The sequence below is a fragment of the Ursus maritimus genome, unplaced genomic scaffold, assembly GCF_017311325.1.
Source record: "Ursus maritimus isolate PB19 unplaced genomic scaffold, ASM1731132v1 scaffold_21, whole genome shotgun sequence".
NCBI classification, from domain to species: domain Eukaryota; kingdom Metazoa; phylum Chordata; class Mammalia; order Carnivora; family Ursidae; genus Ursus; species Ursus maritimus.
In genome coordinates this window covers 39,096,460-39,113,830 of record NW_024424564.1, presented here as the reverse complement: position 1 = coordinate 39,113,830, position 17,371 = coordinate 39,096,460, and the positions used below count along the sequence as shown (strand labels likewise).

The following is a 17,371-nucleotide window of genomic DNA, read 5'->3' as shown; positions in this document are numbered from 1 at the left end:
ACATCTTAATGAGATTTTTCACGAAAAGCGTGGAAACCATTTATGTTGCTCCACTTGCAGACCTAATGGAGTTTCTAAAATTTTCTACTCTGGTTGTCACAGCATCTGCCATCACCATCTACTGGACAGACGGCTGCTACCAGCTAGTGGCTTGTGTCACACAGTGTGTACCTGGTTACATTTTCTGCCGTGTTTGTGACTGATATCACAGTCAGGTGGTATTTATCCATTTTGCTGGACTGTTCTGAGTGGAGAGGTCCCAGCCGTCAGATGGTGCGCATATCCTGTGTGTGTGTGATGGGGTGTTGGTTTCCACACAGACGCACACCTGCAGGGGCTTAGAGCCTGGGGCAGGGGTGAGCAGCCTTGCCAAATGCTGTCCCCTGGGCCTCGAAGAGTCAGTGAGGCGCGCGGAGCTGTGTAACGGATAATGGAGATTTATTTACATCACTACAAAATAATCCTTACTTTCCCAGATATCAGAGTACTTTTGAGTGTCTCCTATGCTTTTACTTCTCTTACTGAGTTCTCACGATAACCACGTAGAAAGGGGTCTCGATCCCATTCTGTAGATGAGGGCGATTTGGACCCTGAGAACATTCTGCATCCGTCCGCGTACCCTTGTCCTGCCGCCTCTGTTTTGGCTTGGAAAACGCGACGGGTCTGCGTGGAGGGGCATCCACACGGACGAGCCTGCGCCCTGCTCTCGGGGTGGCCTAAGGGGGAAGTGCGGTCGGAGCCGTTTTGATGAGCGGATGGGGGACCGGTTCCGAGCAGGGGCTGCGGCTGCCCTAGGCGGATTCTCTTTCGGAGGAGTCCCGTACACATGAAAAGGTGATTTTGATTCCATTCACTTCAAAAGAGACTCTTCTGAATCGTTCTCTGTTGCTTTGCTCTTTTCTTGCTTCTTCAGAGAAATGACCAAAAATTTCTTCAACACCCAGTTTGGAAGCTTGTTCCGCACAGACCAGAACCCGACCTACTTCCTGAGGCGCCTGTCACGCTTTGCCGACATCTACATGGCGTCTCTGAGCTGCCTCCTCAACTACGACGTCAGCCACACGTTCTACCCGCGGAGGACGCCGCTGCAGCACGAGCTGCCCGCCTGGCCGGACAGCGCCCCCACCTTCAGACTCCCCCTGCTGCAGGAGGCCCACGCCGAGTAACCGGGGCCACCTGCGGGAAAAGCCAGAGGCCGGGACAACCCGCACTGGCTGGCGCGGTGCGGTGGACTTGTGTGCAAGTGAGCGTTGCTTTTGGAGAAGATGCAAATACGCCTTTGATGTTTATTACCCTACGGAGACGCCTTCCCCGTTGACAGAAGCTGGCAGCGCACCCGTCCCGCCTTGGCGTTTCTCGGCGGGCTGAGCGGCGAGCTTCCGACGGAAGCCCTGCGAGCAGCCTTCTTGTTTACCGGGGTGCCGGCACGGGTGTCCGTGTTTCTGGGCCGGGTGAGACCCTTGATGCCATCTCGCGATTCCAGCCGCTGAAGGGGCGACACTGCGCTTGACTCTGCCGTGGAAAACGGGCTGACCGCTCACGGGCGGCGCTCTGGGGACCGCAGGGGCACCGTGCCGTGCGACAGTGACCAGCTCGCGGAAGGCTGGCGGAGGAGTCCGTGAGCCCCGTGATAGCATCGCACGGCAGGGAGGAGCAGAGGTGGCTCCCACGGCATGTGACCCTAGGGCTTTGGCGTCCCGGTGCGTCCCTCGCAGGGAGACTCAGCCTCCCTGCAAAGTCTTCTGTGAAAGAACACGAGCCGTTGCGAGTCCTTGAGCCGTGCTTGTCCTCAGCAGCCGCTCCCGGGTCCTGCCCCATGCCCAAGCCCGGGAACAGCGGTGGTGTCGCAGGTGATGGGCGGTCACTCCTTCCCCAGGGAAGGAGGGCGAGGAGGGAAGAGCTCTGCTTTGCTGCCCAGCTCGTGGCACAGACGGTGTAGACTCCAGGGGCGAGAAACAAGCAGGTCAGAAGAGCCGGCACGTTTGTGCTGGGCTCCCCGGGCGTTTATCCCCCTGAAAATGCCACCAACGCCACTGTTGGTTTGGCGTGCCCACTGGAGGACAGAAAATGAAGCAGACAAAAAAATGTCCTGTGATGAAATGCGCCTCCCTGCCCCCTGCGGGGTAGTGTTGGAATCTTGGTAAAACATCTGCGTGACCCGCCGGGCGGAGGAGGTGGCCCTGTCCTCCCCGTAGCCCTCCTCCCTGCCGTGTTTGTGTGGCTGTTTTGGGAGTGTGGTGGATTTCCTTAGGTGTGTGTTGAAGATGGGAGAGGTTAAAGGGCAGTGGAAGCGAGGAAGAGACTTTGGAACGGGCTGATGTAGCATCTCACTCCTAAGGACAAGGCGAGTGGCACGCAGGCTTGTCCCCAGTGGATGCGGATGGCAGGGTCAAGAAACGGGACTGGTGGAGAGTGCTCGCTTATTCAGCATTTTGTTGTGCTCAGTGTGTCGGAACCAGCTGTCGATGAAGTTTTGGCTTGGGGTTCCGTAGACTGCCTGCCACGGTGCACAGATGAAGTGAGTTACCCGCTTCCTTTGTGATGCCGAGCGTAATGCCCTTTAGACCCAGGAGGCCCGATTCGGCCACTTTTTTTACTTCTAAATTTTGTTATAAACACAGTAGCCTGTTCCTTTTCGGGGATGGGGTAGGCATTTTGTTTGCTGAGTGTTAGCTCCTATGTGGTTAAGCATCAGAGGGTGTCGGAGACGGGCATTTAATGGGTGCAGGTGGATGCCCAGAAGTGCCTGCTGTTGGGGCCCTCGGCAGACAGGCTGTGCTCTTGGCTTTGGAGTCTCTGCCTGGAGAAGCTGAGTGAGGAAGTAAAAAAGCCCCCCCCCCCCAGTTTTAATCTCATCAGATAGTCATTGATGTCTCCTCGGTGCCAGTTACAAGGTGTCTTGTTTACTCAAGAATGAGGCAGCACTGTTTTTAAAACTGCTTTTACAGAGAGCGAGGTTGGTGACCCAAGCCTTGGGGGAGAAATAGATTTTTCTCGGAATGGATAATGAATTAACAACACATTACCAATTAAGATTTCAGCCTCTGGGCCACTGAACATGGCAGTATTGAGACAGGCCACATAGCAGAAGCCTGGCATCCGTCTGAGCCGGGCCCACGGAGCAGGCACCTGGCGGACTGAACCCACGCCAGGGCCAGCCACACGGGTCGGGGCGGCCGTGTCCACGGGAAGGACAGACAGAGGTATGCTTCCTGTGTGTGCTCGGTCAAGATAGATCGTGACCGTCGCGACTCGGCTGGGATTTGGCATACTGCACTGGCATTTTGTTCTTTCCCGTTCTCTGCGGGGCACGCTGAGGGAGGCGCAGTGGCACAAGGGAACGGAGTCTGTTTTCTACCATTTAAAAAATCAGTTTGGAAAGTGAACAGAATAAAATGGATTTGCACGTTGAAAAACACCTCCTGTTTTTCGCATCGGTTGGACTGGTGGTGCAGGGACGGTCCGACCGGCCACGGCGGCTCAGCGAGGCTCGTGGTACCGGGAGCAGACTGCCATGGAAGGGGCCCGCACAACTAGTTTTGCACTTGCTTTTATAGATGAAACTTGGCTTTTAAAATATTTTAGGAGCTTGTCTTAGAGCTCCCTCTTTCCTCCTGACATAGCCTTTCTGTCTCTTTTTTTTTTTTTTTTTTAATTTTTAAAATTCTCTTCGGCTCCCTTTTCTGCCACACCAGTAATGCTATGTAAATACACCACCTGTTACCGATTTGGGCACATCTCAGACTAAATGAGTAGTTGCTTTGAATGCACTGGCCCTCTTAATTATTGCAAAGGAGAAATGAGAAGTAATCTTCCCTCCTCACTAATTTAGCTTTGGGTGAGCTAAATGGCTTTTCTCTTTCTCCCAAAGGCCTTTTCATCAGTAGAATGTGCTAAATATTGGACTTGATTCCCTGTGCCGAGGGCTCATTTGCTGCCAAAGACCCACTTGGGGGCCCTTGTCCAGAATGCGCTGAGACTACATTTGGCCAGAGGCAGGGTTCCTTGATTGCCCTATTCAACTACTGGGGAGCCTATATTTTGCCCTCTTAAGACTAATTTCCTTTTGTACCAGTTTTCTCTCTTTCTCCCTCTCTCTATGTATTAGCATTTGGGAGCCTGGCCTCAAGCTCAGCTAACCTTTAACACCCTTGGGGGTTAAGGCGAGGAAAGGGAGTGAAGCGTCTCTCGTGCAGGGTTCAGCCGGCGGTGCCTGTAAAGGGCCAGCGAGGACGCCCTTGCAGCTTCGTGGGCCATTTTCCGTCACCACTGCTCTGGGCACGGGCACGCTGCTTTCCATCACAACCTGCCTTACAAAGACAGCTGCAGGCTAGGTTTGGCTCTCCGGCCGTAGTTTGCGCACTCCTGCTCCAGTGGCTTGTGTCGGTGGCCATGGCACCATGACCTTGCTAGAAGCACGCAGATGGACCACCTCAGAGCTGCGTGCGGCTGGTGGAGAGAAGTTCTGTAGGTGAGCGCGCCACACTCCCCTAAGAGCTGCTCTCTGGGCATCCGTGCCGCTGTGGCCAGTGTTTCTAGCACATGGCGTAACCGTCGTGTGTCACTGAACCGCCAGGCTCGGGCGCTAGCTGACCATCCCTCATTGCACTGACTGGTGATTGTGCTCATAGGGGGGATGGGCTTGGCTGCCCAGGACACCCTTCAGAACCGAAGGACTTACTCCCCCAGCTGCTGGGTCAGCTGCTGGCTCCCCGTCCTCAGCCGGTGGCGTTTTCGAGAGCCTCGCCCACTGAAAAACCCTGCCTCAGACGAGGTCACACCCCCTTCCTGGAGCAGCCAATGCCAGCCCACCAGCCCCGCGTCCTTCCCTTCTTGTTCCTTCTCTTCCATTCCCAGGTGTTGATCCCAAGAACACTCCCCCGTACTCGTCCTGCATGCAAACCTCATCTCAGCATCTGCTTCCCGGGGCCGCCAACCCGCTACAGCACTTCTGAGACCTTTTTAGTCCTGCAGGCTTGAACCCCGAGGAAACCGCGTTCTAAGTATTTAGTAGAATGACAGAGTGTGCCTGTACGGTGTGGGGCGCCACACATGTGCCCTAGGTAGACTTAGTATTTATTCTGGATGCGAATTTGCTATTTATTCTAAATATTGACATTATGTTACAGGATTGAACTTCTTGCCAAATAAAAGTTTGAATTGTGTCGTCCGGTTCGTTGTAAGTCGCCTGTTTTTGTGTTGCTTTCGTGGCAAAGCCGTTTCACATTCTGTACCCAACAAAGAACACCCCGGTGAGAAGGGGAGGAAGATGTGTGGTTCATTTCTCACCCCTTTTGTCCCAGCAGAGCACACGTGCTCGTTTTCAGAGCCAGGAGACTGTCCAGTTAAGGCACAGACGGAAAATGGGCACGAGCTTAGACTTAGGTAGGCAGCAGACACCGCCCTGCCCCCCGGAACTGCTGTGCCCCCACACATAGTTCCTTCTTTGAGAGCCAGGAGGAGATGGTCATCCACACGCAATCAGATTGCCAGGAAAGCGAAAAATTGGAAGCCGTGTCTTAAGGGAAGAAGATAGTGACTAATACTAAATTAAGAGTGAATGCTCTGAAGTCAAATCACTACTGGGTTTTGGATAAATTTATAAATATTTTGAAGAGCTGATTTTTTAAAAAACTGTATGTGTGTGCAGATGTGTTTAACCACCTTCATGTCCTTGATGTCTCGATGTGCCAGGACCCCCGTCTCATTCACTCCCTCCATGGGGAGCCTGCTGGTCTTCCTTTCAATGGCCTGCCTGTTTGTCCCTGTGATGGTGGTATCGGAGGACTCACTGCAGAATTTGTCTCTCGTTCTTTTGGGCAGCGATCTCCCAGAAACATGGCATTGCGTTCATCATGGCATGTTGTCCCAGAGGAGACGGTAAGCTGTTCCTTTGCCAGAAACTAGGACTTCTTTCCTTGCCTGGAGTTGTGAAAAAGCTTACAAGACACTGGGACCTCCAGAATGTCTCCCCTGACTCAGCAAAAACCCTGAGGATGTGGAACAGCTATTGGGCCAAAAGGAGAGTCTGAGGTCTGCACAGCCCAACCTTTCACTTCTCTGTCCCAGCAAGGATTCCCAAAGCTGGCCAGTCCTGCCCCCTAGGGACCATTTGGAGGTGTGCGGTGGGGGGTTTGGAGGGTGCTTGGTTGTCACGGTGATGGAAGGGCACTTCTGGTCTTTTGAGGGCAGGGGCCGGTGTGGTAAACATCATGCACTGCTTCGGAGAGTCGTGCACAGTAAAAAACTGTCCCGAGTCCATGTATCACCACTGGGAAGTTCTAGAACATTTTCATCACTCCCTGTCCCTGGCAATCACTAATCTCTTTTCTGTGAATTTGCCTATTCTGGAAATTTCACATAGATGGAGTCATACAATATGTGGTCTTTTGTGTCTGCCTTCGTAGCCTATGACGTTTTCAGTTTCTCTCGCTGTTGTTGGCAGGCATCATCAGTGCTTAGTTCCCTTGTAGGGTGGAATGAGATTTCACTGTAGGGATATACCACCGTTTGGTGATTTATTCATAAGATGATGGACATTTGGGTCGTTTCTGCTTTCTGGCTATTATAATAATAATAACGCTGCTGTGAGCATGCCTATAGAAGTTATCATGTGGACATGTTTTTCATTTCTCTTGGGTATACACCGAGGAGTGGAATTTCTGGATCTTGTGGTAACACTGTGTTTAAGTTTTTGAGGTACCGACAAACCTTTTCCATGTGGCTGCACCATTTTACTCCCCCCCCCCCCCCCCGCCCCAGCAATGTATGAGGGGTCTGATTTTTCCACATCCTTGTCAACACTTGTTATTTTCTGTCTTTTTGATTCTAGCCGCCCTAGTGAGTGTGAAGTGGTGTCTCGTTGTGATTGTCATGTCTTCTTAAACACAAATAAGCAAAACAGAATTAAGAAAGAAGACTTTATAAGGCAGGTGTTGGCTAAATGAAAAGGCCCTAATTAGCCCCAGTAAGTGGATTTTACCTTCAAACCTTGACCCTTCCTGTGGCAAACAGTATTTTTGTTTCCCAAAACACCAGATTTGTTCCATTGACTTTAGTTCTCTTCCATAAACATTTATTGAGCACATTGCAAGTACCAGACCCCAAGATACAAAGATGAATGAGGCAGGTCCCTGCCTTTGGATGCTTACAATCTAACAGGGAAAGGAGACAAGGTCATAGGTAGTGTTGGGGAGAATGTACATAAGTGCCACGTAAAGGTACAAAGGAAGGACAGTGGAGGGACAAGTCCCTTGGGGTTGGTGGGTGGGCTTAACATGGCCCCTCACCCATAGAAACAAAACAATCCCCCAGATTAACCAAAGAGATGAGGTATGGCTTGAGTGCTTCATACTTCAAGATGTGAAAGGACCTTACTTTCCAGAAGGCAGCTGGTACAGAAGATTCACAGTCGACAGCCTTTTTGAGGAGGCTCTGGCGGGCGGGCAGGTGGCCGAGGGGGGTGGCTGGTCGCAGCAGGTCTGGGCCCTTACAGCGCCCCCAGGGGGTCATTGTTGTCCGGCTGTCGGTCTTCGGCGTCCTGGAAAAGAGAGGTCTCTGAAACACTCCGGGCCCAGGCCCTTCTGCTTGCTGGATCTTTCTAGGCTGAGCATTCCTTCTGGCCCCTGCTCTGAGGCCGTGAAGGGGTTCAGAACACGCCACCCCAAAATATGGCACCTTGGCAATTGATCTTAAGCTGAAGGACTTTTTTGAAAAAAACAGCAGAAGTAGGATGGTCACTCTGACCTTCCCCATCTTGCCCCTCTTCCTTCGAGCAGGTCATGAAACCCTCCCCGGACCAGGAGGGAAGACGCGGATCACCAGAGACAGGAATTGGGGCCAGGAAATCTGTATAAACAACCTGGTTAAATTCTTTATCTTCCTACTTCCTTCACCACGTACTCCCCCAAGCCCTGTCTTGTCGGTTCCTCACAAATGTATTGTTTCTTTGTATAGAAGATGGGAAACTTCCTGCCCTGGTCACCTCGGCTCTTCATTCTCTCAGCAAGGCTCCCAGGTACATGGAGACTTTCCATAAAGTTGAGATGCTTTTTTCCTATGAATCTGTCAGATTACTTTTCAGATCCAGCCAGTGGCCCTAAGAGGGTGGAGGAAAACTTCTCCCCTCCCAGTAGCCTAAAACAATTCTTCTCCAGGTGCCCTGAGAACACGTGTGTGGTGGGAGCGTCTGCTCACGCTCTGTCCTGTGTTGGGAGGCGGTAGGATGGTTCTTGGGGGGGGGGGGGTCACTGCTGCTTGAAGCTTATGGGCCCTGGACAGATCTGCTGTTTTTTCCTCGTCTGTAAAGGGCCATGATAACATTCTCCTCACAGGGAAGTATGAGGATTAAATTAGATGCTGCATTGAGGAAGGTACAGGCACCCTACAAAAGGTGGCTATTAACATGACAAAAACCTGCTCTCAGATGAAAGATTCTTTGTCAACCCAGGGTGGCTCTTGAGCACTTGAGAGAGTCCAGTGAGAAGCCACACTCCGGAGGCAGCACCCAAGCCTCGTGCTGTCTGCGGCTCCAGCTGGCTCCCAAGTGGTGTAAATCTGCATACGGGATATGTTCCGGATGCCTGGGTTGGCTACAGTTATTGTACAGTCTCCACACCTTCAATGTGGAAGGTATGAGAATAGAGGACGTCCCTTGGTCCCTTTCAGGGATGGCACGCTCGGCTTAGGACTTCTGTTCCTGCCACATTTTTGCCGCCTGGTCTGATCACAAAGGTTCACCTGACTCGTGCGTCCGGGACACAGTCTCTCCCGCCTCAGGAGAATCTTTCATGCGTGGTGCTGGCAGAGCCCTCAGAAGAGGACGGCAGCCGAGAAGGGGGAAGAGCGTGGACTGAGTGGACGCCGCCGCCCCCCGCCCCCCGCCCCAGCTTTTTAAATGAGGTTGATTTCAGAGTAACAGTCTGCTTACGGAAATGAACTACGAGTTCATACATGCACAGCCCAGCTTACCCTTTCAGTTTGGATGGGGAAACTTCTACATGGGTTTGATAAGAAAAACAAAAGAGGTATGATCTGGTTATTTTTCAGTCTATTGCAAAGATATTAGTTCTGCTACCGCGGGCACGGAGAACACAGGACATTTACGTTTGGTTCCCTGCAGAAGAACACAAACGTCTGTTGCACTATGTGAGCTGAAAAATGGCGCAATAAACTATTTCTGTAGTGTTTCAGTGCCAACTTACAAGAGTGCAACAGCCGAGATAAAGTCTCGAGGGGAGGGACAGCATATGTACACACCTAAAACAGTCACGGCAGCTCTCTGGCTTTGGTTGCTTTTTTTTTTTTTTTTTAATTAAGATTTTTATTTATTTGAAGGAGAGAGTGTGTGAGAGAGAGAGCAGGAGTGGGGTGGGGGGCAGAGGGAGAAGCAGGCTCTGCACTGAGGAGCGAGCCCGATGCGGGGCTCAATGGTTACTTCTTCACGAGGGTTCTAGACCAACAGCCCAGATTCAGGTGATTTCTTGGAACCTGAGTAATGCTGTCAGCTCAGTCTGCTGAGGTACATAACTAGCTGTCGATTTTTCTTATCTTCCTATAAAAGGAAGAATTAAGTTTTATTCCAGCTGCTCAGTCCAGACCCAGTAACAGGCTACAGGCAGGGGGTAGCTTCCACATTCAGTGTAAATGGGGTCCCTTGCTGTGGGCTCCCCCTGGGTTGAAGTCAGTGGAGCCCCATCCGGGCTCTGGGATCACTAACTAGAAACAAAAGATTATTTCCTGGAATACCAGAGCAGAACACGTCCCTCTAGATAGAAAAGACCTGATCAAAGTGAGATAGGGAAGCCGAAGGACTCCATAGAAATCTGCTTTTGCTCCTTTTCTTGCTTCTACTCTTGCTAGGACCTGCACCCCCACCCCCCCTTACACATGCCTCGTAACGCAAATAGCCTATGTTTTCCTTGGAAGGGACAAGGAGTTAATGATTTCTGTAGAACAGATAACATCTAAGGAAGGACCAGGTGAGAATGACAGGACTAAGTTATCACATGCGCACTCCAGGCCACCAGCAGCTAGACATCTCCAGGCCTAGGCCCCCTGGCTCCAAGGACTAACACTTGGGCCCTGGTCTTTGTTCTAACCAGTTCTGGGATGCCTGAGGGGACGTACACACCAGACCATCATCCTCAGTAAAAGCTCCAGACCCAGAACAAAGATGGGACTCGTGCTCCTTTCTTTTCCTTTCCGAGGGTCCCAGGCACTCTGTGTATCTGCCATCTCTCTATCTTCAATAAACTCTCACTTACTGCTGGCTTGTGTTTCATTTCCATCCTGGGAGAAGCCATTGACACTCTTGGCTGGTCCTGTGGGACCCCTCTGGGTCCTTGGACCCAGCCTGCTGCCGTCAAAGGGAACATAGTCCCAAAGGCAAGAAGCAGCTCTCTGATAATGGGCAAATTTTGGCAACCATGTAAATAAAAGTTTATTAAAAAAATTTCTTTTAAGTAGGCTCCATGCTCAACATGGGGCTTGAACTGATGGCCCTGGCTGGGATCAAGAATTGCACGCTCTACCAACTAAGCCAGCCAGAGACCCCAACAATGTAAATATAAGCTTAAAGCATAACATAAGGGGGAAAAAAAAAACCCTCTTAAGGCCTGAGTCTTACTTTGCACTGGCTACCTCATAAACGTTTGTGGCAGAATGCAGCCTAAGATTTTGTCGTGTGACGTATCACTTCTCACCTGGTCATGAGGTGGCAGGTGGGCAGCCTCTGTTTCTCCCCTATTACCTCTGATTGTGGGAGACTTCAGTCCACCCCAAAGAACCCAGGGATACTGAACAGCCACATGGCTTCAGTCAGCTTGCAAGACTGGCTTTTAGGCTTATTGCCCCGAGACAAATTCTAGAAATGTGCCTTCCTTGGTGCAAAGCTTTCCAGTGGATTTGCTGGAAGACATCATTCGCCTGCACCCCACCTGCATCTGTTCTGGGTAAAGAGGCAGACTCACCATGAAGTGGTCACAGGAGGGTTCTGGGGGAGCGGAGGGGGTGCTCTCATACAAGGGGTTTGGTATATTCTCAGGCTGCTGATTGCCGAGAGCCGCGACGTCGATATCCTCCTCCGACTGCGGAAAGACAAGCACAGGCTGACGGCCAGGACGTCCCCAGGGCAGGAGTGGCTCATTCAAGGTGGCAGGTAAAGCCAGCCTTGCCCCACTTCCACCTCCGGGGCCTTTTCTCCCCCCTCCTTTACCGAGCGAGATCTACTTTACAGTAACCACGTGCGCCCCTCTTAAGTGTTGGGCTCAGTGACTTCGTATGTCCCTCCTAGCGTGACCGCCACCCGAATCCACACAGAGGGTGTTTCCGTCCCCTTCCTCAGGAAGCGTCCTCACGTCCATGCCCACAGGGCCCAACCCCACCCAGCGTAACTGCTCCTCTGACCCCCTTCACCCTGGAGGGGCTTTGCCTGTCCTTGAACTTAATATGAAAGGACTCCTACAGCATGCACACCATCCGCAAAGATGCTGGAGCTTATGAATAGGCAGGTGCTCTGCTAGGAGGAAATGGCCTACTGCGGGGGAGGCACGTCTGGGGGAGGCAGCTGGAGGAGAGGCCGGGCGGGGGCAGAAAGCACAGAAGGGAGGGTGTTCAGCTGCTGTGCTGCGGCCACACCTGGTCCCCAGGGGTCCCCCCTGCTCTGCTGAGACCCGCTGACCTACATGCGGGCTCAACAGTTCAAATCGGGAAGCTTTGAGGCTGGCTGAAGAGGGAGGCCTGACCATGCAGGCCCCTGACCCTGTCCTCCACCCCAGAATCCGTCAGCCTTGAAGGCACCACCAATCAGAGCAGGCGCTTGTCTCCTGAATCCTCCAAGGTGAGCGAGCTTCTGGGCCCCCGACTCCCGGTGAGCTCTGTGAAGCAGCCAGTCGGGGGCTGGGCTCCGGAGGGGATCTCCCCCACCACCATGTTCCCATGTCTCTCTTACCTCAAAGTGCTGGAAGCCAGCTGCTCTTCGGCTTAGCCGAAAGTAGGAATATGCAGCCAAAGTGGCGGCTCCAAAGACCAGGACGGTGGCAAAGAATATGCCTGTTCCCATGCCGGTGTGGGCTGAAGACTGCAACACAGAAAGGGGAGGGGGTGATACTTAAACCGAGTGCCTTGCCAAGAGAGGACTGCTTTCTGGAGCCCACCCCACTCTTGCTGGCCCGAGGCATCTTGTGCCGTTTGGGATAAAAATAAGGATAAGATAGGTAAGATGTATTTAGCCCTTCCTACTGCCAGGGTCTGTGTAGGCCCCTTCCATGACATAATCCAGTTAAACCTGTCATAGCCCCAAGAGATAGGGACAAGTATTAATGTTTCCATTTTTATATGGGGCGACTGAGGCCCAGAGAGGGAAAGTGCTTTGCCTAATATCACACAGCCAGTGAGGAGTAGAGGTAGGTGGGCTCTGAAGCTGGCCTGGCTTTAGAGCTGGGGCACTTAACCACTATGCTATGGAACTTGCCAGAAGTCAGCTGGGCTCACGCCTCCCTCACACTTTTAGAAAGCAGAATACTAACAACACCAACCAACCTACCCTCATATAGCCCGTACTGTGTCAAGGACTGTCCTAATTATTTTATATTTGTCAACTCATAATCCTCGCAAGAATCCAGGGGGTAGGTATCGTTTTTGCAGATGAGAAAAATGGGGCTCAGAGACTTGTCCAAGGTTGCATAGTGAATGAAATGGAGGGGACAAACCAGAGCTCAGAATTTCTTACTTCCCTTCCAGTGGCTTCTCTATTGGCCCATTCACTCAACAAACACCAACAGTGACAGGTGTTGTGGTGCTAATGCAGGGGTGGGATGAACCAGGGCCTCCCATCTCTGAGGCCAGCTGCTGATGATATGGGAGGCTCCTCCCATCTCCAGAGGAAAGAAGACACGGCTTCTAGCTATAGTTTGCCTCTTGGCAAGTGGACATTGGACACCCCCCGCCCCACGACCAGGAGCCCTGGATACTCACCAGTGGGGCGGGGGGTGCTTTTAAAGGCCTGGAAATGACATGAATGATCCCATTGGAGGCAAAGATGTCCCACTGCAGAATGGCTCTTCCATCGACAAACCTGGTCTCCTGGGGAAACAAGAGGGGGATTGGTGGAGATCTGTGGCCATCTGCCTCTTTTCCCCACGTGGGCAACCCCTCCGTGGAAGGAAGTTACTCAGTTTCTCCCAGGTCCTGCAGTCCAGATGTCAGGCCTATTGTTATCGATAGGCAGCACAGGACTCCTGCTCGTGTCTAGACGGCACAGAACACATTAGTTGCCCTTGGGCTACAAAGCAGATTTAAGAGCTGCAGAGAACCCAAGGGGCCAGTCTGTCCCACCAACTTGTCTACCAGATGAGAGTTCGGAAGGAAAATGGCTTGTCCAAGATCACCCTGGTAGCAAATGGCCAACCCTAAGCCTCTGGACGTCAGGTCCACTGCTCTGACATCACACTGAGCTGTTAGGAAGTGGATTTTTAAGTGATCTCATCCCCTGCTAATCAAAGCGTGATCTATTGTCTTGTGGTCGTGGGCATCACCTGAGATCCATTAGAAGTGCGGAACCTGACGCCCCCACACTCCGCCTGCTGAATCATCATCTGCGTTTCAGCAAATCTCCAGCTGACTCAAATGCATGTTGAGACTTGAGAAGCACTGGTCTAAACCACTAATCTTTAATAAAAGGAATCACTGATCAGGAACATGTTAAGGAATTACTCATCTGGCACTTGCTCCTGTCCACGCACTATTCTCACATGCCACAAGCACGGAGTCACCGAATCCTCCCATGTGCCAGTGATTCTGACATCGTGGTTGTCATGGTCGCCATGCCACCACCAAGATCATCATCGCCATCACCATCCTCACCGTCCCTGTCATCACCGGTGGCATCACCGCCACCATCACCATGAAACAGAGGCGGAGAGTCAGAAAGCTTCAAAAATGGTTTCATGTGGGCCCCTGGGTGGCTCAGTCTGTTAAGCGTCTGCCTTCGTCTCACGTCCAGGGTCCTGGAATCGAGTCCCCACATTGGGCTCCCCGCTCAGCGGGGCCCTTTACCCCTCCCCCCTGCTCATGATCTCTCTCTCTCTCATGTTCTGTCTCTCTCAAATAAATACATCTTCAAAAAAATTAAAAATGGTTTCATATAAAGTTCTTCATTTGTCATTACCAGTTTCCGGGGCTGGCGGCCACCAGTGGCTTAGTCCCCAGGGGCAGGGGCCGCCCAGCAGCACGGTGTGGCACGGCACGCAGCTGATGCCATCCCCTGACTGCGGGCTTAGCGTTTACTTTCACGTCATAATAGTTGCCATCTACGAAGCACCTACTGTACGCTAAGAGCTTTGCACGTATTCCCTCCAGTTCTGCCAGTAAATCCGGAAGCGTTTTCATACCGGTTGTCGCTGGTCCTGGCTGGAGGTGATGAGCAGCTGGCTTCCCAGCTTAGTCCGCAGGACGGTACCGTTGACAAGGTCATTGTAGAAAAAGACGCTGACGTTGGCGAGGTGGTGCTCAATGTCCCGCCCAGACAGCGTCTGAGAGGGAGGGAGAAACGTAAGAATGGTCTGTAGAAGCCAGGCGATTTTATTTGTAATAATAAGGATGACACAGAAAAAGCAATCGCTTCTCATGGCCTTGGTTTTCTGCCTGCACATGGAGAGAAGGAGCGCCAAGCTCTCCTCGGGTTTTGGTTGTCTGGGCTCTAGCCAGCTCGGGGCGTCGGAAGTCACCTTCGTGAAGGGCAGGTCCCGAGCAGCACCGGGGACAGAGCCCCGGCTCCTCTCAGCCCCCGGGGGGACAGGGCTTGGGGCTGCCGGAGCCCGCGGTCATGTCACCCCTCCGCGCGCCCGCACGTGAAGAAGGCTAGTGTGCCGGGCCGACTGCACCTGGGGCTCTGCTTCTTCACCCCTGCTGCAGTCCTGCCCTTTGCCACCCCACTCTGCTTCCCACTCTTGGGGCTCAGCCGCGTGACCTGCTGGACGGGTGGCCTCTCAGCCAGTGACCAAGCGGGGGCTTGTTCCTAATGGCCGCCTGCTGCCAGCGCCGTACGGACATGCCGGGGCCGGTGTGCGGGGGGACGGGAGCCTCCGCCGGCCGGAGGCCAGGCCATCACAGGCCCGTGAGCGAGCCCGGCCAGGGCCACGGCGGCCCGCTGACCTGAGGTGTGTGAGCTGAGAACCTGGGCGGCCACTGAGTTTTGGGTGACTTGTGGTGACAGATAAGGGATCCTGTCGAAGCACGAGTCTGAAGCACAGACCGCAGGCCCCCGCCTCACCTCGTTCTCCCCCAGCCCGCTGTTGTGCGGCACGAAGAGCGTATTGCGGACGGACAGGTCCGTCAGGTGGTTCAGAAAGGCCCGGCCTCTGGCTGAGCTGTTGGAATAGGCCAGCACTTCCTGGGGAGAGGAAACAGTGATCAGCTCTGATGTGCAGGGGCTGGGGTGGTGGAGGGGGTCACGGGACACCACCCATCCGGGACTGTCCCTGATGTTGGCCCCACCTCCGGCTGCCGCTCATCTGCTGTCTTCTGACTGCCTCTTGGCAGAATTTTAGAAGCACTTGTTCTTTCCTCAATGAATCCTACGGTCCTACGTCACAGCCACATCACAGAATCAAGACCATTCTTAACATGGCCTCCTGTGCAGTCCTTCGAAATCTAAATCAAATTTGAGTCTCCTCTTGTCGAAACCTTGCCATGGCCTGCACTTCACTCAGAGGAAAACCAAAGGCCTTACGAGGAATGGCCCATGAGGCCCAAACCATCTGGACCCCCTTTGCTCTGCTGCCCCCGGGCCCAGCTGGCCTCTCTCCCCCTCACTCGGCCCCAGCCACACTGGCTTCCTTGCCGTTCTTCAAACTTGTGTGGCCACTCTCGCCTTTGATTCTTTGCCTCTTCCTTCTGCCTGGAATGTTCTTGCCCCAAATCTACATGGCTAACTCCCTTGCCTCTGTTCACTCTTTCCTCAGGTGTCCTCTTCTCACCAAGGCCGTCCCTTATCACTCTGCAAATTGGGAACCCTGCGGTGGTACCCCTTCCCCTCCCTACTCCACCCTTCCCCTCCTTTCCCCCCGTAGTATATACAATCACCTCCTAGCATTCACTACAACTACTTATTTATTCTGCTTATGATTTATGTGTCTATTTTGTTCACTGATCTATCTCAAGTACATAGTAGGTGCTCAATGAATACTCGCTGAAACAGTTTAAGAACCCTCACTACCAGTTCAACTTTGTCACTGTGCAGACAGGGCTGCTGAAGCCCAGAGAAGTTAATCTGCTGAGGGGCACACAGCCAGTGGGTTTTGTTCTGACACTGTTTTTTTCTGAAATTCTGTGACAAGCCAAGCTCCCGCATGGCAGAAACACTAGTTTGAGTGTTTGTCTTTAGTGTGTTTACGGTAACCCTGAATTTCAGAATAGTTAGATGGATACTTTTAGTCTGTGGATAAAGATTCACCATTTTGGAGCCCTTGGCTTATTCTGCCCTAATCCTGTAAGCCCTATACTTAGGTCCAGTCCCCTCTCCTTGGCTGTGCCCTTGACCTTGGTAAGCCTCAGTTTCTTTATCTACAAAATGGGGATAATAGCCGAAGTGACCTCATAAGGTCGCATGAGAATTTATTCCTAGTAACAAATGTTTATTGCGTGCCTATTATATGCCTGCCACAAGGCAGAGAAAATCCTTTCCCGTAGGGAGCCTACATTCCATGGACTGAGTTATAAGTGCTCTGAAAGGGTTCATGCATTCACAGTGCAAAGCAAATGCTCAGGAAATGTTATTCTTGACCTAGTTATTATTATTAGCTCAGTGCTTTGATCGGTCAGCACCAAATCCTTCTCCAGCTGGAGCTTTCTCTTCATGAAGCATAACTTGTGGAGTACTGAAGTGACTGTAAGGGCATGCTAAGTGCAGGTTGACCGCACGTCGATAACTGGGCTCACTGCTCACCAGGCGGCCCAGCTAACTGTGCCCCACCCGGTCTGAGAAGACCAAAGAGTGTCTTCTTGCTGCAGATCAGCCTTTCAAGCTGCTCTAGATGGAAAAAGAGACGCTAACACTCGCTAGCCCCAGTGTGGCCGTTTCGGCATGCGGGCCACGGGTCTGAGCGCTTTACCAGTACCAACACATTTCATGATCACAGTGACGCCAGGAGCCCGGGGCTAGCATCCTCTCCGTTTCACCGGGGAAGCTGAGGCCCAGAGAGGGAAGTAACTTGTCAAACGTGGTGGGACGAGCAGTAAACCCAAGCTTCTAATTCAGGCAGTGTGGTCTGCCGCCCACGCTCTTAACCGTGACTGTGAGCCCGGGGCTTCTTTCAAGGGCTCGCCTCTGGAATAACGGCTTTGAGGCAAGCGCTCCTCCCCTGAGGCCAAA

The 17,371-nt window shown here is 52.6% G+C and overlaps 2 protein-coding genes across 3 annotated transcripts in view; one reads left to right on the top strand and one right to left on the bottom strand.

Moving 5' to 3' along the window:
* NT5DC3 (5'-nucleotidase domain containing 3) overlaps window positions 1-14,017 on the top strand; it is a 67,183-nt gene extending 53,166 nt beyond the window's left edge. Inside the window, exons 14-15 of one of the 2 annotated variants that reach the window (XM_040637382.1) lie at window positions 11,045-11,158; window positions 12,742-14,017. In XM_040637382.1, the coding sequence (XP_040493316.1) occupies window positions 11,045-11,158; window positions 12,742-12,853 (226 nt within the window). In that variant the 3' untranslated portion in view covers window positions 12,854-14,017. Of the gene's footprint in view, window positions 1-913; window positions 1,198-11,044; window positions 11,159-12,741 lie in introns of those variants that run through there. The other variant, XM_008705767.2, reaches the window with a different exon arrangement.
* Window positions 7,065-17,371, bottom strand: part of STAB2 (stabilin 2) — a 144,219-nt gene continuing 133,912 nt past the window's right edge. The window contains 6 exon segments of the mRNA XM_040637381.1: window positions 7,065-7,540; window positions 10,971-11,087; window positions 11,951-12,079; window positions 12,976-13,083; window positions 14,391-14,531; window positions 15,272-15,391. Coding sequence (XP_040493315.1) covers window positions 7,490-7,540; window positions 10,971-11,087; window positions 11,951-12,079; window positions 12,976-13,083; window positions 14,391-14,531; window positions 15,272-15,391 — 666 coding nt within the window. The 3' untranslated portion in view covers window positions 7,065-7,489.